This window comes from Salvelinus fontinalis, chromosome 31 (genome assembly GCF_029448725.1).
Source record: "Salvelinus fontinalis isolate EN_2023a chromosome 31, ASM2944872v1, whole genome shotgun sequence".
Classification (NCBI taxonomy): Eukaryota; Metazoa; Chordata; class Actinopteri; order Salmoniformes; family Salmonidae; genus Salvelinus; species Salvelinus fontinalis.
The window spans coordinates 23,087,748-23,105,980 of record NC_074695.1 but is presented as its reverse complement, the minus strand read 5'-3'; the positions used below and the strand labels follow the sequence as shown (position 1 = coordinate 23,105,980).

General features: G+C 44.5%; 1 protein-coding gene across 3 annotated transcripts in view; it reads right to left on the bottom strand.

Moving 5' to 3' along the window:
- Positions 1 to 137: 137 nt before the first annotated feature.
- The window catches only part of LOC129829851 (PDZ domain-containing protein 4-like), a 36,261-nt gene continuing 18,165 nt past the window's right edge, over positions 138 to 18,233 (bottom strand). For 2 of the 3 annotated variants that reach the window (XM_055891836.1, XM_055891834.1), the window contains exons 2-8: positions 9,156 to 9,209; positions 6,594 to 6,910; positions 6,181 to 6,271; positions 5,931 to 6,029; positions 5,785 to 5,847; positions 5,572 to 5,673; positions 138 to 3,483 (exon numbers count right to left, since the gene is read on the bottom strand). In XM_055891836.1, the coding sequence (XP_055747811.1) occupies positions 1,474 to 3,483; positions 5,572 to 5,673; positions 5,785 to 5,847; positions 5,931 to 6,029; positions 6,181 to 6,271; positions 6,594 to 6,910; positions 9,156 to 9,191 (2,718 nt within the window). In that variant the 5' untranslated portion in view covers positions 9,192 to 9,209 and the 3' untranslated portion in view covers positions 138 to 1,473. The remainder of the gene's footprint in view (positions 3,484 to 5,571; positions 5,674 to 5,784; positions 5,848 to 5,930; positions 6,030 to 6,180; positions 6,272 to 6,593; positions 6,911 to 9,155; positions 9,210 to 18,233) is intronic. The other variant, XM_055891835.1, reaches the window with a different exon arrangement.

Sequence of the window (18,233 nt, the reverse complement as noted above, 5' to 3'; positions counted from 1 at the left end):
GCATTAACGTGAAGTTAAACCACAGGGGTAGTCGTGGGGGTTCTGGGCTCCTGATGTCTCCCTTGAGATCATTTTGAGTGTGTTACTGTATTGCAGTGTGACAGAAACAACGCAAACAATTCAAAGGATAAAATCACTTAACAATTTATATAGAAAAGCTTTTATTGTAAAACGCTTATAGATTAGACATCACAGTATACTGAACAAACAGGGCCACAGTTTTCTAGTCTAAGAATTGAACAAGTGAAGAACATGTCACATTATCACGTCCACAATTTCACACTAAGAAGTCTATTTTAAGTTGTTCCTTTTTACATTTATAGTCAACATGCAAGTAACTAAATGTCAAAGAACCACTTACCACTCCTCATTGTTCTGTCATACTGTATGAGTAAGTAACTCCATACAATTGTACCAGTCATCAGAAGATTCCAGAACATTTCCTCACGTCTCCACCAGCAGATATGTAGTTGTTGTGTGCTGTGGGATTTGGCGTGCCTTTTTTGTCACTGCTTCTCAATTTATTCATATGAAAACCCATGCCTGTCAGATCTTGCCGCAATGTCCATTTCAGTCATTAGTCAATAAGTCCCAGGCTCTGTTCTTTGCCAATGTGCTTTGTAAAAGCCGTACCCAAGAAAATTAGTTGGCATACAGGGCACTGTCCTTATAAGCATGGTCAATAACTACAGGTTGGTTTATTTCACCAGAGTTTTCTTTTTACTTGTCTTACCTCCCTGCTTATCTTAAAGCTTTTCTCTCCGGCAGAAATGACAGCTTGCAATATCGGTAAGTATAAAGTGGGTGGTTCGAGTCCTGAATGCTGATTGGCTGAAAGCTGTGGTATATCAGACTATATACCATGGGTATGAGAAAAATACTATTTACTGCTCTAATTACGTTGGTAACCAGTTAATAATAGCGATAAGGCACCTAGAGTGCTTGTGGTATATGCCCAATATACCACTAAGGGCTGTGTCCAGGCACGCCAGGATACGTCTCGCATAGGAACAGCCCTTAGCCGTGGTATATTGGCCATATACCACACCTCCTTGGGCCTTATTGCTTAATTATGTTCTATTCTTCTACATTGCACCATTATTTTCCTCTACTCACAAGCTGTGGTGCAATCTCACCCGTTCTCCCTCTCCTATGTGCAGTGACCATAGAGATAACAAACTCAATGGATATACCTGTTTAAGTGTGGATATTGCCATTGAAGGCTTCCGCCATAAAGGAGTCAACTGGGTGGTAATTCCTATGGGTTATAGCCTCAATGGAGCTGCCCAGGCTGTCACAGACCTTATAATGGCACAGATATAAAGATGATTCCTCTATGGCAGTGACATACAAGATTGAGGTGGATTTATTTTCCTCTAAATCAACCCCTCCACACACTACTTCTCCACTCTTCTCGTCCTCTCTCGGTCTTCCTTTCTCTGTCCTCTATACCCATCACCTTTCCCCTCTACATTAAACAGTGGTGACTGACAGCAGAGGGTTGTAGACCTTCTTCCCGTCAGGTGACCTGGTCCCGTGAGCAAGTAGTTCCTGGATGGTGATCCAGTTATCCAGGATCCTACGGCTCCGTTTCTTCTGGCTCCTCCTGTGGCTCAGCTCCAGGATGGTAGTGGGCTCCTGTCCCTGTGGAGCCCTGTGTTGTCCACTGCCATGCGACTCCCTCAGGAAGTCCAGCCGGCTCTGCATCATAAACTCCCTGCGTCTGCGCTGCTCCCTGGCCCTCAGCAACTGCTGCTTCCTTTCCTCTTTCGACCAATAGCGGCCCATCTTCATCTCGCTGACGGCGTCGTCGTCCGTGGTCATGCCACTGCGCTCTTCCCGGATCTTCATGGCCCGGGCCTTCAGGAGGCGGTCCCTAATGGGACGCTTGGCAACATAGCGGGAGCCGTCGCTTCGTACTTTGACCTTCCACTCCATACGTGGTGAGGCTGGCGGCGGGAGGGGAGGGAGGATGGGTAAGGAGGGCATGGACACAGGGCCCTGGTGGATGTCCTTGCATGTGCTACCCAGGCTCATGGGACTGTCGCTGCCCTCCCTAGGTCGCTCCAGGCCCTCGGAGGTACAGGGGGACCTCAGCTGCATGCAGCTCTGGTAGCGCTGGGGGATTCTGGGGCCAGAGTGACGGCGGGACAGATAAGGGCTGTTCTCAGCGCTATGTCCTCTTCCCCTCCCCTCTACTGTCCCGTTGGTTTTGGGGTGTCCCGCACCTCCTTCCGACCCCCTCCTGGCCGCCCCGTTGCGGGATAGGGATCTGAACTTTTCCCCTCCCGGGCTGGAGGTCTTGGCTTCCGCTCCCCTTCTGTGTGAGTTAGGGGAGTAGGGCTGGTTCAGGTTAGCCTGCCCCCTCTCATCCCTCCTGCCCCCCCTCTCCCTGTGCCGGCTGGGAGTCCGACACTGCAAAGAGGCTGAGTCTCCCCCCTCCAGGCTGCTGCGGCCATGTGCAGAGAGGGAGGGGTACTGTTCGGTGACCAGAGGGGTGGTCCTGCAGCTCTCCCCTCCTGTGTTGTAGGCGCTGGTGCTGTCCTTGTCAGAGCGCTCCCTCTCAGGGAGCTCATTAATGTCTGACAGCTCATGGTGACAGGACTCCTCGCTAACCAGAAGAGCCACCCGCCCAGCCCCGGCCCCACCTCCGGCCCCGCTCTCCTCCTCTTCCTCCTGGGGCCATGCCTTCAGACAGCGCTCCCGGAGCTGCTGCATCTTCTGGGCCCTCAGGATGTTACGACACTTGAACTCCAGGTGGCGTAGCTCCTCTTCCAGGAGGGCCACCTCATGCTGCATCAAGTTCTCATTCCTGTTCACATCCAGAGGAATCCCCCCATCGCCCCCCTGCCCGTGACCCCCATGCTCCCCCAGCAGCAGAAGAGCGTTGCCATTCTTCTCATAGTAGCACTTGATCTCCAGGAGCTCCCTGTACCTATCACACTCTTCCTCCGTCAGTCCAGCCATCATCCTCACTGGGTCAGCTGTGTAGACCCTCTCCCCTGCCAGGTCAACAGCCCCCCCCCCTCCTCCTCCACCACCCAGACAGTCCAGCCCCAGCAGAGAGTCTGTGCTGAAGTGGAACTCTGCGGAGTGACCATGGAGCAGGGGTGGGGTGTCCCTGTCCCCCTGGCCAGAGTGGAACCTGCGCATGCTGCCGGGGGTGTTGGTGGCGTTGGTGGTGGGGGCGCTGGTCTGGTCGTCTCCCAGCAGGTCATGTTCTGAGGACTCCTCGTTGCGGGTGCTCTCGTCCGTACGGCCCACCCCGCTGTCCAACTCCTGGCTGTTACTCAGCACCGTGTGGAGGAGGCTAGGAGAGTCACGGTGACCCCACCCACGGCTTCCCACCCTACCACCACCCATGACCTCTGGTTCTGCATCGAGCACGGAGGCCCCGTTCCTCAGCTGATGGGGGCTAGGCAGATGGACGGCATTGTCCAGAACCTCCAGCTCCAGCTCATCTGGGTCCAGCTGGTTGTCATTCTGAGTTGTAGAAGGTGTTTCACATATTGTGTTTGTTGTTTTGATGGCCGTTGTTGAGTTGAAGGTGTCATTGAAGTGGGAAAAGAAACATATGAGAATAAAGCAGGTTTATTTTATTATACTCTTTTGAACCTCATACAACATGTTAGACGTATGTCTTATTGTTCATCTCAGTCACTAGATGGCGCAGGAGCCAACTTAATGTGTGAGTTCATTACCATTTTAAAGACATTTTTGTACTTGAGGCTATTTTCCACTGACCTGTCTGGATGAATAGGTCAATTGGGCCTAAAGGTAAATATATGCACACCCACTCATCCAGCTATACACGTGCACACACACATTGACAGTCTGTTCTGTTATGAATTTGTAGTGTGTTGTTACTACTAGTGAATAGAGCAGGTAGGAAAATTACAAATTCATCCCTTTATTCAGACCCTCTGAGATATTGATAATGTGTATGTAAATATTCTGGTTGAATTCCGCAAACAATTCACGCCTCAGAGTGGAGTTGACCACATTTCATTGATAAACATTTTTATTGTTTTAATTTTAATATGTTTCAGACTTTTGGATTATTCTTATCTAACAACCCCTTTATGTATCTCCCCCTATCCCCAAGACCGGTGAAATAACCCTTAAAGGTCCAATACAGACATTTTTATCTGAATGTCAAGTCATTTCTGGGTAACAATTAAATACCATACTGTGTTTGTTTGTTGATTGTTTTCAATTAAAATGGTCAAAAATAAATAAATAATAGCTTCTTGGCAAAAAGCTATTTCTCAAGCAAGAATTTTGCTAGGAGTGTATGGGAGTGGCCTGAGTGAGGGTCCTAATTGGAGGAGCCTAATGTGAGGGATATGTAACCTGAAAACTAGCTGTTATTGGCGGAGAGGAGGGGAAAGTCTCTTTGTTATTGATCTATTAACTTATACCGCCTGATGATGTCTCCAGGCGGTCCAAAAAACCCACCCATGCAAACGAGCTGAAATTTCAGCCGGCCTCTTCAAACTGCTCTTACACTAAAATGATAATAATTTTCACAATTTCACAGTATTATTCCAACCTCTGTGTGGAAATATATATAAAACACCCCCCAAAAAATCATGATTTTGACTGCACTGCCCCTTTAATCTCTGCTCATATATTTCTCTCTGATGATTCACCCTCTCCTCAACTCCCTCTGTGAGGATTCATATTGATAAAGCATTGTCTATCTCCGTTTTAGCCTCCCCTGCATCTCATTTCTCTCTGCAGATTGGAGGGCGCCACATGAGTAAAGGAAGATGAGGGTACGTGCAGTGCGTGACTGACTCGGTAGCAACCTACATTTTAATGGCCCTCGCTTAAATCTGCCCTCTAGCTGAATGTGGACTGCATTCCGATTTCAACACTGACTGTGTCACAGAGCACATGTACAGACGTGTGTGTTTGTGTCTATGGCTTATGCACCACTCTCAGTATAAAAAAGGTAAACTATTCTGCCCCATCTGGAGGTGTGTGTTCAGTGATTACCCATTTGCTGTGTGTATGTGTGTATATTATGGGATGTCCTGGGACTGTGTCCTCAGATCTGTTGAGCTGTGACCTTGAGGGAAACAAAGCAATGCCACATTGGCACGTACTGAAAACAAGCAGGCTCTCCTCGTTCTCCCACCAACGCTCGCTGTCCATCCCTCCCACCCCCGCTCCATTTCCCTCTATCTGTACTCATCTGTCTCCCTCTTCACTCCTCTCACCTTTCCTGTCTCCTGGGTAAACAGGGTAGGGGGAGATGCAGAACGCCAGTCTTATTTCCTTTACATGAATGTCCCCTTGTTATAGAGGTACCAATCTGATCTGCCTTTGATTGGTGATCTATGTTGAATTGTACTTGACGGAAAATTGTAAATGGGGATCTTGTGAAAATAAAGAACTTAAATTCAAGTCAAATATCCAAGTGAAAATTACAAACTTCAGAAATCTTTTTATACCTTTTTAAATGTCCTGCTTTGCGGTAATATTATCATGTAACAGGGTGATCAAATTAAGATCCTACATCTGTATGTCAGATGCTGGGTGTTTTGTTCTGGGAGAGGTTCTCACCTCTATTTCGGGCCGGGCCAGGAGCAGGGAGATGTTGGTACTGTCCTCCCTGGTAAGAATGGCCACCGCCTCCTCTCTGTTCTGGATGTCCACCCCGTTTATCTGATTCAGAATCACATCATAAATGTACTCTGACCCTTTTTTCTACATAGACTTGCTATAATATATAACTTTGTCTGAAATGTTATCTTAACAATCCTAATGTTCTCTTACCTGTAATATTCTATCCCCCTCTCGGATACGGCCATCCATAGCAGCTATACTATTGGGGTTGACCTGGAGTGAGAGAGGATTAAGTTAGCTGGCAAACAGGCGATCAGAGCGAGGATAACCCTCATCCTCACTCCCATCCTCCTCACCTCGCCCACATAGATCCCCAGATCCTCCTCATCGTCTGTCCGGTAGCACACCGTTAACCCCAGCTTGTCCTGCTGACGAGACTTATACAGCTCCACCTCCTATTGAAATGTGTGGCAGGAAAAACACACGTTTTGAGTGACAAGTTAAACACCTGAACACTGGTAATGGAGATAGAGAGGGCATGAAGAATGGGATTTCTTTTGGATTAGATGGTAGACAATTTGATTTGACAAGACAATTGAGACTTACCTCGTATTCTAACTCATCCTGTCGGAGATCCCCCTCTTGCTGAGTGATGTCAAAGTAGTTGTTGGGGTCATAATATTCAGGCTCTAGGAGACTGAGAATAAAACATATGAGAAAATATGTAATGTGTCCCAATTTTGTTTGTCAGACATACAGAATGCAGCGCTTTCAAACATCTTGGATAAATTGAATCTCAAACTCTTCCACCCCCCCTCTCTCTGGCTCTCAATTCAATTTAAGGGCTTCATTGGCATGGGAAACATGATAACATTGCCAAAGCAAGTGAAGTAGATAATAAACAAATGTGAAATATACAGTAAATCTATGTCTGTCCCTTTCTCTCACACACTCTCTCGCTATCGTTCTCTATCCTTCTCTTTCTCTCTCACACACATTCTCTTTCTCTTTCCACTCACAGCTCATTGAGCAGGTAGGGTTCCAGGATGGGTGGCAGCGGTGGAGAGGGGGAAGGGGGAGGGGGCGGGGCTCCACATGGGTTGTGGGCGGTCCTTCCCAGGGTCAAGATGTGCTGGAAACTGATGTCAGTCTGAGTGCCGCTGTCCACACAGTCAGTCAGCCCCCCTGTCACTGCTACTGTCCCGTCTAGCCCCGCTAGTCGCCCTGCATGTCCCACCCGCCGTCGGGTCCCCCTCCTCAACACGTGAGACAGCAGCGGGTCTTTCACATCCAGGGTGGGGTCCCCAGAGAGACGAGACAGCTCTTTACCATTCACCTAGAGGAGGGAGGTTTCAGAGGTTAGCCAGCAGGAGGTAGGGGAAGAAGGAGACGAGTGAGATCAGAGGTTAGAGAGGAGGAGAAGAAAGGAAGAGTAGGGGAGTGGTGGAGAATGATTAAACACAAAGGAGTACAAGGACATGGAACATACAGAGGAAGATGTGAGAGAGAGCAACAGAAAGGAAAACAAGCCATTTGTCCCGTCTAGCCCCCAGAAAGGAAAACAAGCCATTTATAGAGCGAGAAAGGGCAATGGGTGGGTGGTAGAGATTGGACTGGTGTGTGATTACAATACAGGTGTATATAAAGATTAAACAGCATAATAGATAGTAGATTTATTGAGCCACATTAGCAGAGCTCTCACTAGACAGAACAGGTTAGTTCACTGTGTTAGAATTAACCACAACACACAGACTGAGGAGGAGAATAGATGAACACAACACATACAGACAGACCTAAAACACAAAGCTAGGGGTTAGTCAGTCAACACAGCCAATTAAGTGAACAGACAATAGCACAATACACCTAAACAAATAGAGAAATGTGTAGGTCCATTTGGAAAGTATTCAGACCCCTTGACTTTTTGCACATTTTGTTAAATCACAGCCTTATTCTAAAATGGATTAAATAGTTTTTTTTCTCCATCATCAATCTACACACAGTACCCCATAATGACAAAGCAAAAACAGGTTTTTAGACATTTTTGCAAATGTATAAAATTAAACTGACATTGCATTTACATAAGTATTCAGATCCTTTACTCAGTACTTTGTTGAAGCACCACAGTGATTACAGCCTCGAGTCTTCTTGGGTATGATGCTACAAGCTTGGCACACCTGTATTTGGGGAGTGTCTCCCATTCTTCTCTGCAGATCCTCTCAAACTTTGTCATGTTGGATGGGGAGCATCGCTGCACAGCTATTTTCAGGTCTCTCCAGAGATGTTAGATTGGGTTCAAGTCCGGGCTCTGGCTGGGCCATTCAAGGACATTCAGAGACTTGTCCAGAAGCCACGCCTGCGTTGTCATGGCTGTGTACTTAGGGTCGTTGTCCTGTTGGAAAGTGAACCTTCGCCCCAGTCTGAGGTCCGGAGCGCTCTGGAGCAGGTTTTCATCAAAGATCTGTCTGTACTTTGCTCTGTTCATCTTTCCCTCAATCCTGACTTGTCTCTCAGTCCCTGCCGCTGAAAAACATCCACACAGCATGATGCTGCCACCACCATGCTTCCCCGTAGGGATGGTGCCAGGTTTCCTCCAGACGTGAGGCTTGGCATTCAGGCCAAGGAGTTCAATCTTGGTTTCATCAGACCAGAGAATCTTGTTTCTCATGGTCTGAGAGTCTTTAGGTGACTTTTTGGCAAACTTAAAGCGGGCTGTCATGTGCCTTTTACTGAGGAGTGGCTTCCATCTGGCCACTCTACCATAAAGGCCTGATTGATGGAGTGATGCAGAGATGCTTGTCCTTCTGGAATGTTCTCCCATCTCCACAGAGGAGCTCGGGAGCTCTGTCAGAGTGACCATCAGGTTCTTGGTCACCTCCCTGACCAAGGCCCTTCTACTCCAATTGCTCAGTTTGGCCGGACGGCCAGCTCTAGGAAGAGTCTTGGTGGTTCCAAACTTCTTCCATTTAAGAATGATGGAGGCCACGGTTCTTGGGGCCCTTCAATGCTGAAGACATTTGTTGGTTCCCTTCCCCAGATATTTTCCTCGACACAATCCTGTCTCTGAGCTCTACAGACAATTCCATCGACCTAATGGCTTGGTTTTTGCTCTGACATGCACTGTCAACTGTGGGACCTTATATAGACAGGTGTGTGCCTTTCCAAATCATGTCCAATCAATTAAATTTACCACAGGTGGACTCCAATCAAGTTGAATAAACATCTCAAGGATGATCAATGGAAACAGGATGCACCTGAGCTCAATTTCATGTCTCACAGCAAAGGGTCTGAATACTTATGTAAATAAGGTATCTGTTTTTTTTTTTGTAATACATCTGAAACAAATTCTAAACACCTGTTTTTGCTTTGTCATTATGTGTAGATTGATTAGGAAATAAGGCTGTAACGTAACAAAATGTGTAAAAATGTAAGGCATCTGAATACTTTCCAAATGTACTCTATATTAGTAATACACCCACACGTAGGGTTATAAAGGCACATCACAGTTTTTGGTACATTTAGCTCAACTTAAAAGGTTTTGAAATCACATACAGCGGGGGAGAAGAAAAACTTTATACTGAGACCTTCAATCGGCCTTCTCCATCTAAAGAACACAGCATGTTACTTATTTGACCCTTCTGTGGAGAGAGGGAGAGGAATGGAATCATTAGAGAAAATGAAAGTTAATAGGGTTGGTTCAGTGGGAAAAATGAAAGTGTTATGTTGTAAGGAAATGGGTTAATATTGGTTGAGATCATAGATTGCCTGTTGGCAGGCTAATCCCTGTATTAGTCCTAACTCCCTCTGCATGTGTCTAACCATGCTGTAAATGATCCTCTCTCTTTGAAACAACACAACGCAGTTACATCCATTACAAAAAAAGATTGCAGTCAGAGTGCATTATAAACTGCAGTTCAAAATCCCACAGTCGACTGCAGTTACTGCAGTTTCAAAACTGCAATAATCAACATGGGTACCAACCCAGCCTAATATATAAACCCTCTCTAGTTCCCTATATCTGCATGTCTATGAAGTCAGTTCTCTCTCTATCTCTCTCTCTCTCTCTCTCTGTGTCTCTGTGTCTTTGTGTCTCTCTGTCTCTCTGTGACTGCTTTATTGGCATGAAATACAATTTGTAGATATTGCCAAAGCAGTATAGTGGTACAGAATTTCAGTAAATACAGTACAATGCAATGAGGATATTGAAATACAGTTAATTTCAGTAGTAATAATAATAGGTATACAGGTACAACAATACTGCTGTTATATTGTGTCATTCTAAACAGAAAATGTCAAATAAATAAACAACCAAATTAACACGGATGATGGTTACACTATGCATTCTAAGTTATATACAATTGAAAAACTACAGATAATTCATGTTCATGGGATGTTCCTCAGGCTATGGCAATCATATACCGTACATATCTGGCAGTAATATTTGCGGTTTCTCCCTCACCCTGAATAATTCCCAGTTTTATGTCATTAGTAAATGCACAGAAGTTGGAAATTGATAGAGATGTTTTCTTGAAAAAATATCCTCTTATTTGGGAGTGTTTCTCGCAGTGGAGGAAAAAGTTAATTTCTGTAACAATCTGATTGATTTCCCTGTGTGGTTGAATAATACAGTTGTTTAGTGTTTTTAACAGCTGACATAGGGGACTCTTTTCAGGGTTCAGCTCTTGGGTTTCCAGTGCTTTGAATTGTATGGATGTTTTGGGGCTATATTTACATTTAAATGGAATCTTCAGCGTTCCACTCTGCATGCATTATTTGGTTCTTTCTTTTGGCTATTTAAGATAATTCTGCAGAATTCTGTATGTAGGTTTTATATTTGTTTTTTCTCCCAATTGTTATAATCGTTAAAACAGGTTGGACCCATAACCTCACTTCCATACAGTGCAATTGGTAAAATTACACTTGAATATTTTGCCCCAGATCTGGATATTAATGTTTATTTTTGAGAATTTTCTTTTTATGAAGTAAAATGATTTGCAGGCCTTTTTCTTTTAGTACATTCACTGCCAAACCAAATCCACCAGAGGTACATACTTTTTGTCCCAGGTAGTTATACCATTGGGCATGTTCAACCATGGTATTTCCTAATTTGAAGGAGTGTCTGCTGCAGATAGAGGGGGGTTTAATATTAGGGATTAGTGGGTGTAGATCTGCTTGAGGAATCTGATTGAAACAGCAGGGATGTTGCTCCGGGGGTGACTAAACTGGCTCCGAGGAGAAGCAGTGATCGTGGTCAACTGATGCAACTGACCCCACAACATTGAATCTGTTCAGAGGTGAAACATCTTACAACAGTCTATGCCCCCCTCTTTTATAAAATGGTAATGCACTTTTGGGCGATCATAGAATACATTGGTTGATGTCATGAGCACACAGCTGTGCGAGTGTGCATAGACTATGTGCTTATGCACGTGTGTTTGTGTGTGTTTTAATGGAGCGCTATAGACAGTTTTGAGGTGGTCTAAGTGACAGACAGACAGACACCCAGACAGACATTGTGTTAGTGCGCTCATGGTCATGCACTGACCTTGGCTGTCTGGGGAGTTCTCTCTCTCTCTCTCTCTCTCTCTCTCTCTCTCTCTCTCTCTCTCTAAGGATATTTATTGTTAATTCCTTCACTAAAGTTGTATGTAATAACAGGCAAATAGATACTGAGTTCCATTCCATTATATATTCCCATCATAAGGTACAATATTCGGAGTAGCACAGTAGGGGGGAGGATGGGGGAGGCGGTGGAACGAGGGGGGGGGGGAGAGATGAAAGAGAAACAGGGAGTTCAAAGGGGTGAGTGAAAAGCAAGGGAGCGATGCTGATGGAGAGCAGCACAGGGGGAAGGGGAGGTGAGGAAAGACGAGTGAAATACAAGGACAAAGAGAGAGGGAAGGAAGGAGCTTTCGAGGAATAGTAGATAATGAGGGTGTGAATGTCTCACAACTCCATGCTTGTTGGTAAATATTTGAAACACACAGAGGAACCCCCAGGGAGGTGTCTTAGTGGTTGAGGCTTAATGAGGTTTTATCTCAGCCATTTTAGCTGCAGATTGATATAATATCTACAGTACATCAGAGTCTGTGAGAGGGGAAGAAATGCTCCTGTAAAGGTGTCAACATGCTTCCCAGCAAAAACAGTTTGGAAGAGTTAGTGCATATATTATGACGTTTTTATTTGTTTTGGACTTCGGTAAGAGTTTTTTCGGGTGTTCAGGCACACAATTTTTTTCTTGAGGCAAGCCGAAGTCGATAGCCAAAGTCTACGCCCCTTCGTCAGTGATTGGTCAATATTGTTTTGATTATATTGTATTATTTTCTCTAAAAAGTAGGGATTCATCAGTAAAGTCTTTGTTGTTATTCAATGAGAGACGACTTGTTTTCATCCACATTTTACATTTAGAAATACTGCATCAAAGTAAAATTGTGACAAAAACGTCACAAAATGTCGTCATAATATATGCACAAACTCTTCCGAAATGTTTAGGCTGGGAGGCATGCAGGCACCTTTACTGGAGCAAAATTGCACAACTAAGATCTCCTTGCCAAAAATGTCATAATCAAAGACAGACACAGATTACATTAATTCTGAGTATTCTTATGTTTTATGGGAGCAAACTCGTTCGGTTTGCCTAGCCGACTTCGGCTAGCTGCCAGCCAAACTGAAGAATGACTGAAGAAAATTATGACTGAAGAAAATTAAGACAAAGACTGGGAATGGGTGGTGAACACCCACCCAGCAGTAAAGGAGTATTTATAAAATGTATCGCATCATAAACTCTATGCTGAAGCATATTCTTCCCAATGAATACTTATAAAATTGTCACGCCCTGGCCTTAGTATTCTTTGTTTTCTTTATTATTTTTAGTTAGGTCAGGGTGTGACATGGGTAATGTTTGTGTTTTGTCGGTTTTGGGTGATTATATGGTAAAGGGGGTGTTGGGTGTAGTGTATGGGTTTGTGTTGAGTGTATGTGTCTAGCTGTGTCTATGTTGGATGTAGTTGTCTAGGGAAGTCTATGGTTGCCTGAATGGGTTCCCAATTAGAGACAGCTGATTTCTGTTGTCTCTGATTGGGAGCCATATTTAGGGTAGCCATAGGCTTTCGTTTGATGTGGGTAAGTGTCTATGTCTGAACGTTTGTAGCCTGTGTATGTGCACAACGTTTATTAGCTTCACGGTTGTTTTGTTAGTGTGTAAGTGTTTTTGTTTCATTTTGCCTTCGTCATCAATAAAAGGAAGATGGCTTATTTCCCAAATGCTGCGTTTTGGTCCGTCAATCCCCCACACGATCGTGACAAAAATACTATAAAATTATGCATAAAAATACATTATAAAAAGTTCACAATATTTCTTCCATATTTGTGTTCAGACTTTATGCTGACTGGGCCCTGCATGTGCCCTCCACATATTGAATTCTACTTGTTGGGCAAGTGATTTTTCTCATCTCCCATGTTTTGAAGGTTGTAAAAGTCACCTCTTCACAAAATCAATTAATCTGGAGACATGTTCAGTGCCCTCTGGTCCCAACCCAGATATTTGATATGACAAGAGAACATTTCAATTGGACAGTGGGCAGTGGTGGAGCTCCGACACATGGACAACGATGAGCTGCTATTGATTAAAGTACTGCTAAAACAATTGGACAAATTAAACTAACAAGTATTTTGGGTAAATAGCAATACTGGAGGCATACCAGTAAGCAGATACATTTTTGTTGGTCTCTGCAAACCTCTTTAGGAGCTGTATGTATTTGTTATTGTCGAAGAAAACAAATGTATTTCCTCTCTCTCTCTCTCTCTCTCTCTCTCTCTCTCTGCTGAAACAGACATATCTGACTAGACCAGCCATACCACCCATAAACCCCCTCTCCTCACTTTATGACCTCCAACCTAATCACAAGCCTGTCGAGCGGGAAGGTGATAGATCTAGAGCAAAGCTGTTGACAAACACACACACACACACACAATCATACAAATAAGCTTTACCAGAGAGAGGTGGTGCATTTTCCAAGGGAAAATGTGCAGCCACCATGATAAAGAGAGAGGCACAAGCCAATTAGTGAGAGTCAACAGGTATTTCTGTTTACAGATAATTCACTTTAGATGCCTATAGACCCCGAACCCTCACTGAGGAGTAATCAGGTTGCTCCGGTTTATATCTGTCTATGGGAGAATTCCCTACGAATATTGTTGTGTTGAGGCTTAGTATTTCAGAGCGAGAGAGTGATGGAAGAGAGAGAGACAGAAAGTGGAATGGGCGTGTGTGTGACTATGCGGAGCCGTTTGGATATTTGTAGCAAGAGAAGAAGTCAATCAATACACAGATACTGAGAGGAAGAGAATAAAAAGATCAGATTCAATCTAAGATAGCAGAGGGAGAGAATGTGAGAGACAGATATTGGCTTAGATAGTCTGTCACAGGGCAAAGTCAATTTCATTGTCAAGTTGTCATATCACTGTACTCCAGTGGATTCTGGTGGGAGGAGCTATAGGAGGATGGGCTCATTGTAATGGCTAGAATGGAATCAATGGAACGGAGTCAAACGTGGTTTCTATATGTTTCAATATAAAGAATATGTGATCTTTATATGTGTGTGTGTGTGTGTGTGTGTGTGTGTGTGTGTGTGTGTGTGTGTGTGTGTGTGTGTGTGTGTGTGTGTGTGTGTGTGTGTGTGTGTGTGTGTGTGTGTGTGTATGTGCATGCACATGCCCATGCGTACTCGCTCTCAGTAAATATGTCAGTAGGCTATCTATGTGTGTTTGCACAGTGTGTACGTCAGAACATGCCTGTGTCAGTGTGAAAAATAACATTTTAGGCTTGTTTAATGACTTCAGTTGCCATGGCAACAGCCTCCCATTGAAACCCATTCTACAGAGAGAAGAAGGGGAAAGACTGAGGGGAGGATGGGTAGATGGAGGGGTAGACTGAAGGGGGCTGGGTGTGTGTTGGGTGCAGCACAAAATGGATACAGTGCTCATACCGTGTTGTGTAGGTATATACAAGTTCTGGTTAGTTTGCTATGCATTACACATATAGTACAACTAATAGCTAAACTAATGTTTACTACAAACACATAGGCAGACATAAAAATATGGGTGTGTACTGTGCAAGACATGGTACCAGCCAGCAACACATTAATAAGTTCCTCCAGCAACAGAAGCGTGTGTTCAGACCAATGCTGTATGTAAACCATGGATTGCTAAGCCATGTATTGGCCATTGAGAGGCTTTGAAGCCACCGGTCAGCCATAACGACACTCCCCAGTAGGACGAGTCCTCCATAGGAATGTATTTCAATTAAAAAGGACAGAATTACATGTATTGAACTATTTTTTGTTGTAGTGGGGACAGTAGCATTAGTAATCTCTAAAAATTATATATTGAACGAAAATATAAACGCAACATGCAACAATTTCAAAGATTTGACTAAGTTACAGTTCATTTAAGGAAATCAGTCAATGTAAATAAAATAGCTAGGCCCTAATCTATGGATCTCACACGACTGGACTGAGTTTTTCCCTCCAAAAGGGCTTTATTACAGGCAGAAATACTCAGCTCATGAAACATGGGACCCACACTTTACATGTTGCGTTTATATTTTTGTTCAGTGTACTTTGAGGAAAACGTTTATTTATATATATATATATATTACAGTTGAAGTCAGAAGTTTACATATGTAGCAGTGTGATGTTGTTCCCCTAGATTACGCACCAAATTGCACACAAGGACCAATTCAAATAGGCCAGGTCAAGAGGGGATGTTAATAATCTGGTAATAATAATAATAATTCAGTGTATTTTTTTATTTAATTACAGCTGCATAGCTAATGTTTTTATTTGGTGTACAAACACTTTTTCATACCAATATTGTACATACAAGTGATTGTAAAAGTTTTGTATATTTTGGTTTGGCCCATCGCGGGTTATCTGTATCCCCATACCACTTTATCGTTCTCTTTTGCCTGACCCTCGGCTAGCAAGGTATGTTGTCCTTGGCTCCGAAACTGTTTAATATGGAACCGTCATAAGGTTATACAATGTACTGTTTTGCAACCATACGTTTGGTATAGTGTGGACAGTGTAGGAATTTATGTTAACAAGTTTCACAGAGCTCACTGACTGGGGTATCTGTTGTAACTTCTAAGTACTTGTGACAGTGGTTGAGTGAGTGTACATGTGCTCGCGCAGGTGCCGGAGAGCTGTGACTGCACCAAGGGTAACGTGTGTGTTGTCTCTTCGTGTGCAGGTATGTCTTTTATTTTGTCAGAATTATGTTCTGTATAGTTTTACTTGTATATGCTGTTGTGCAGCGAGTGTGCACGCAGCACCTGTTAATTCCTTTTGGCGCTCTTTTGCCTGACCCTCGGCTAGCAAGGTGCCGGAGAGCTGTGACTGCACCAAGGGTAACGTGTGTGTTGTCTCTTCGTGTGCAGGGCAAATAAAAAGATTTCAACGAGCAGACCATCAGTTGTGGCAGCGTCTTCATTAAGAATTACACAACGCAGAACGAACCACGCTACAAACTGGTGCCGCGACCTGCCGACTGGTTAGCTCAAGCTGACCACCGGAGCTGTGCATGTGGAGGAGATGCGCGACCCGCGCATGCGCACTTGTTGATGGTTTGCTATAAGTGAATGTATACTGTAAATAGTGAAGGTGAATGTAGCATATTCACTAGATAATTGTATTGGCGTTTATTTGCATGTTTTGAGGGAATTTGTTTATTGCATTTTTTTTTGTATTTGTATGCAGTAAATTACATTGTAGTTTAGTTCTCTATTGAGCCATGGAAGACTCTCAAGTCCATAAGATGAGTTATGCTGGGGATTTTGGTGTGGTTAGTGTGGGTAGAGGGAGGGGTGTCCATGCATTTACACCATTGGTACAGTCAGCTCCTGGGAGTAGAGTGGCTGCTAGTCCTGAGTTTACAAGCACTGGGAGGGGTAGGCTGTTTACTCCACCTGACCAGGGTATCCCACCTCTGTCTCTTGATGTACCATTGTCCCCAGTCCTCAGTAATAATGGGACACCGAGTCAGCTTAGTGACCTTATTAAGCAGATTGGTTCAGAGATAGGAGAATCTATCAGAGCGAGTTTACTGCAGCCTGGGGCTTCAAGTCTTTCTCCTGCCCATTCCCCTGACCAATCCCAGCAGTTTCCCCTGCCTCAACAATGTGGGTCAACTTTAATTGATGCGTCCAAGCTGAATCTGGTTGTGAAGTCAGAGGTTAGTGCTCCACCTTTCTTCAGGGGTGATGGCTCAGATAAGTACTCTGTCCTGGAGTGGGAGGAGCTAATGGGAGTCTACCTAGAGAAGAGGGGTTACACTGGGTCTGAGAATGTTGGGGAGGTGATGTCTAGGCTCATGGGGAGGGCACGGGATGTGACCAAAGTCTGGATGCGTAACAACCCTGTTGTCACAGATGTTAAGGCAGTGTTCAGTGTTCTCAAGCAACACTTTGGGGATACTGTCTACTCAGGTATGCCATTAGCTGACTTCTATTCAATGAGACCATATGCTAATGAGGGTCCACTAGATTTCTGGATTAGGCTTAACAAAGCTGCAGAAGCAGCTGAACAGTACCTTGTAAGTGAGGGTAGAACCTTGCCCAATCAGTGCTCAGAGTTGGCAGTCATGTTTGTACGTAACTGTCCTGATAAAGAGTTGGCCCAAGTGTTCAAATGCAAACCCCTTCGTGACTGGACAGCCAGTGAGGTACAGGATCGTTTGGATGAACTGTTAAGGGAGCGTAAAGCATGTAGAACACAACTTTCACAGCAGGTGGCTGCTGTCTTCGACTCCCCCCAGGAGGAAGTGGATCCTGAGAGCAGACCTAATGTGTCATCTTTTTCTCGATGTGGCCGTGAACCAGAACAGGCCCAATCTGTATCTGAGGGTGGGACATTAGAGAAGGTTTTGAGTATGCTAGAGAAGGCTCTTGTCAGCAATACTCAGTCTGTGAACAGAGGGCCCCGTAAACAGTTCCCCAAACGTGAGCGTGAGTGCGCTGTCTGTGGAAGCACTAATCACTGGACCAAAGCTCACTGTCAGATGCACCAGCTGTGTTTCAAGTGCTTCTCTCCTGGCCACATGAGCTTTGACTGTAGTGAGACTGGGAAGCGAAAGAGCCCTGTATGTGGGCAGACTGGCAGGTCTCAGGAAAACTAGAAAGTCTCCATTCTGAGGAGGGCAATGTGAGGCAGTCTAATTTTTCCTCCACTGATGATGATATCCAATCTGTTTATTCTTATTTTTGTGAGTCAGTACCCAAGAACAACACAGTAATTTTTCAGAACACAATGAGAATTTCTCAGAATGACAGTTTGTTTTACACCACCGTGCTAGTACAGGATAAAGTTGAGCTGAAGGGGATGTTAGATAGTGGGTCCATGGCTACTACTCTGCGCGCAGATATTGTACCTCGGTTGAGGGAGGCAGGAGTGGTAGAGGGGAACTTTCTAGCTCCTTCAGACATCATACTGGTGGGTTGTGGTGGGACGCAAACTAGCCCAGTGGGCATGTGTGACTTGAAACTACAGCTTTATGGCTTCAGTTATGTAGTCCCAGTGCTGATTGTAGATGGGCAGGTTGATGAACTCATTGTTGGCACTAACGTGTTGAAGTCTCTGATTAGACAGTTCAAATCAAATGACAGC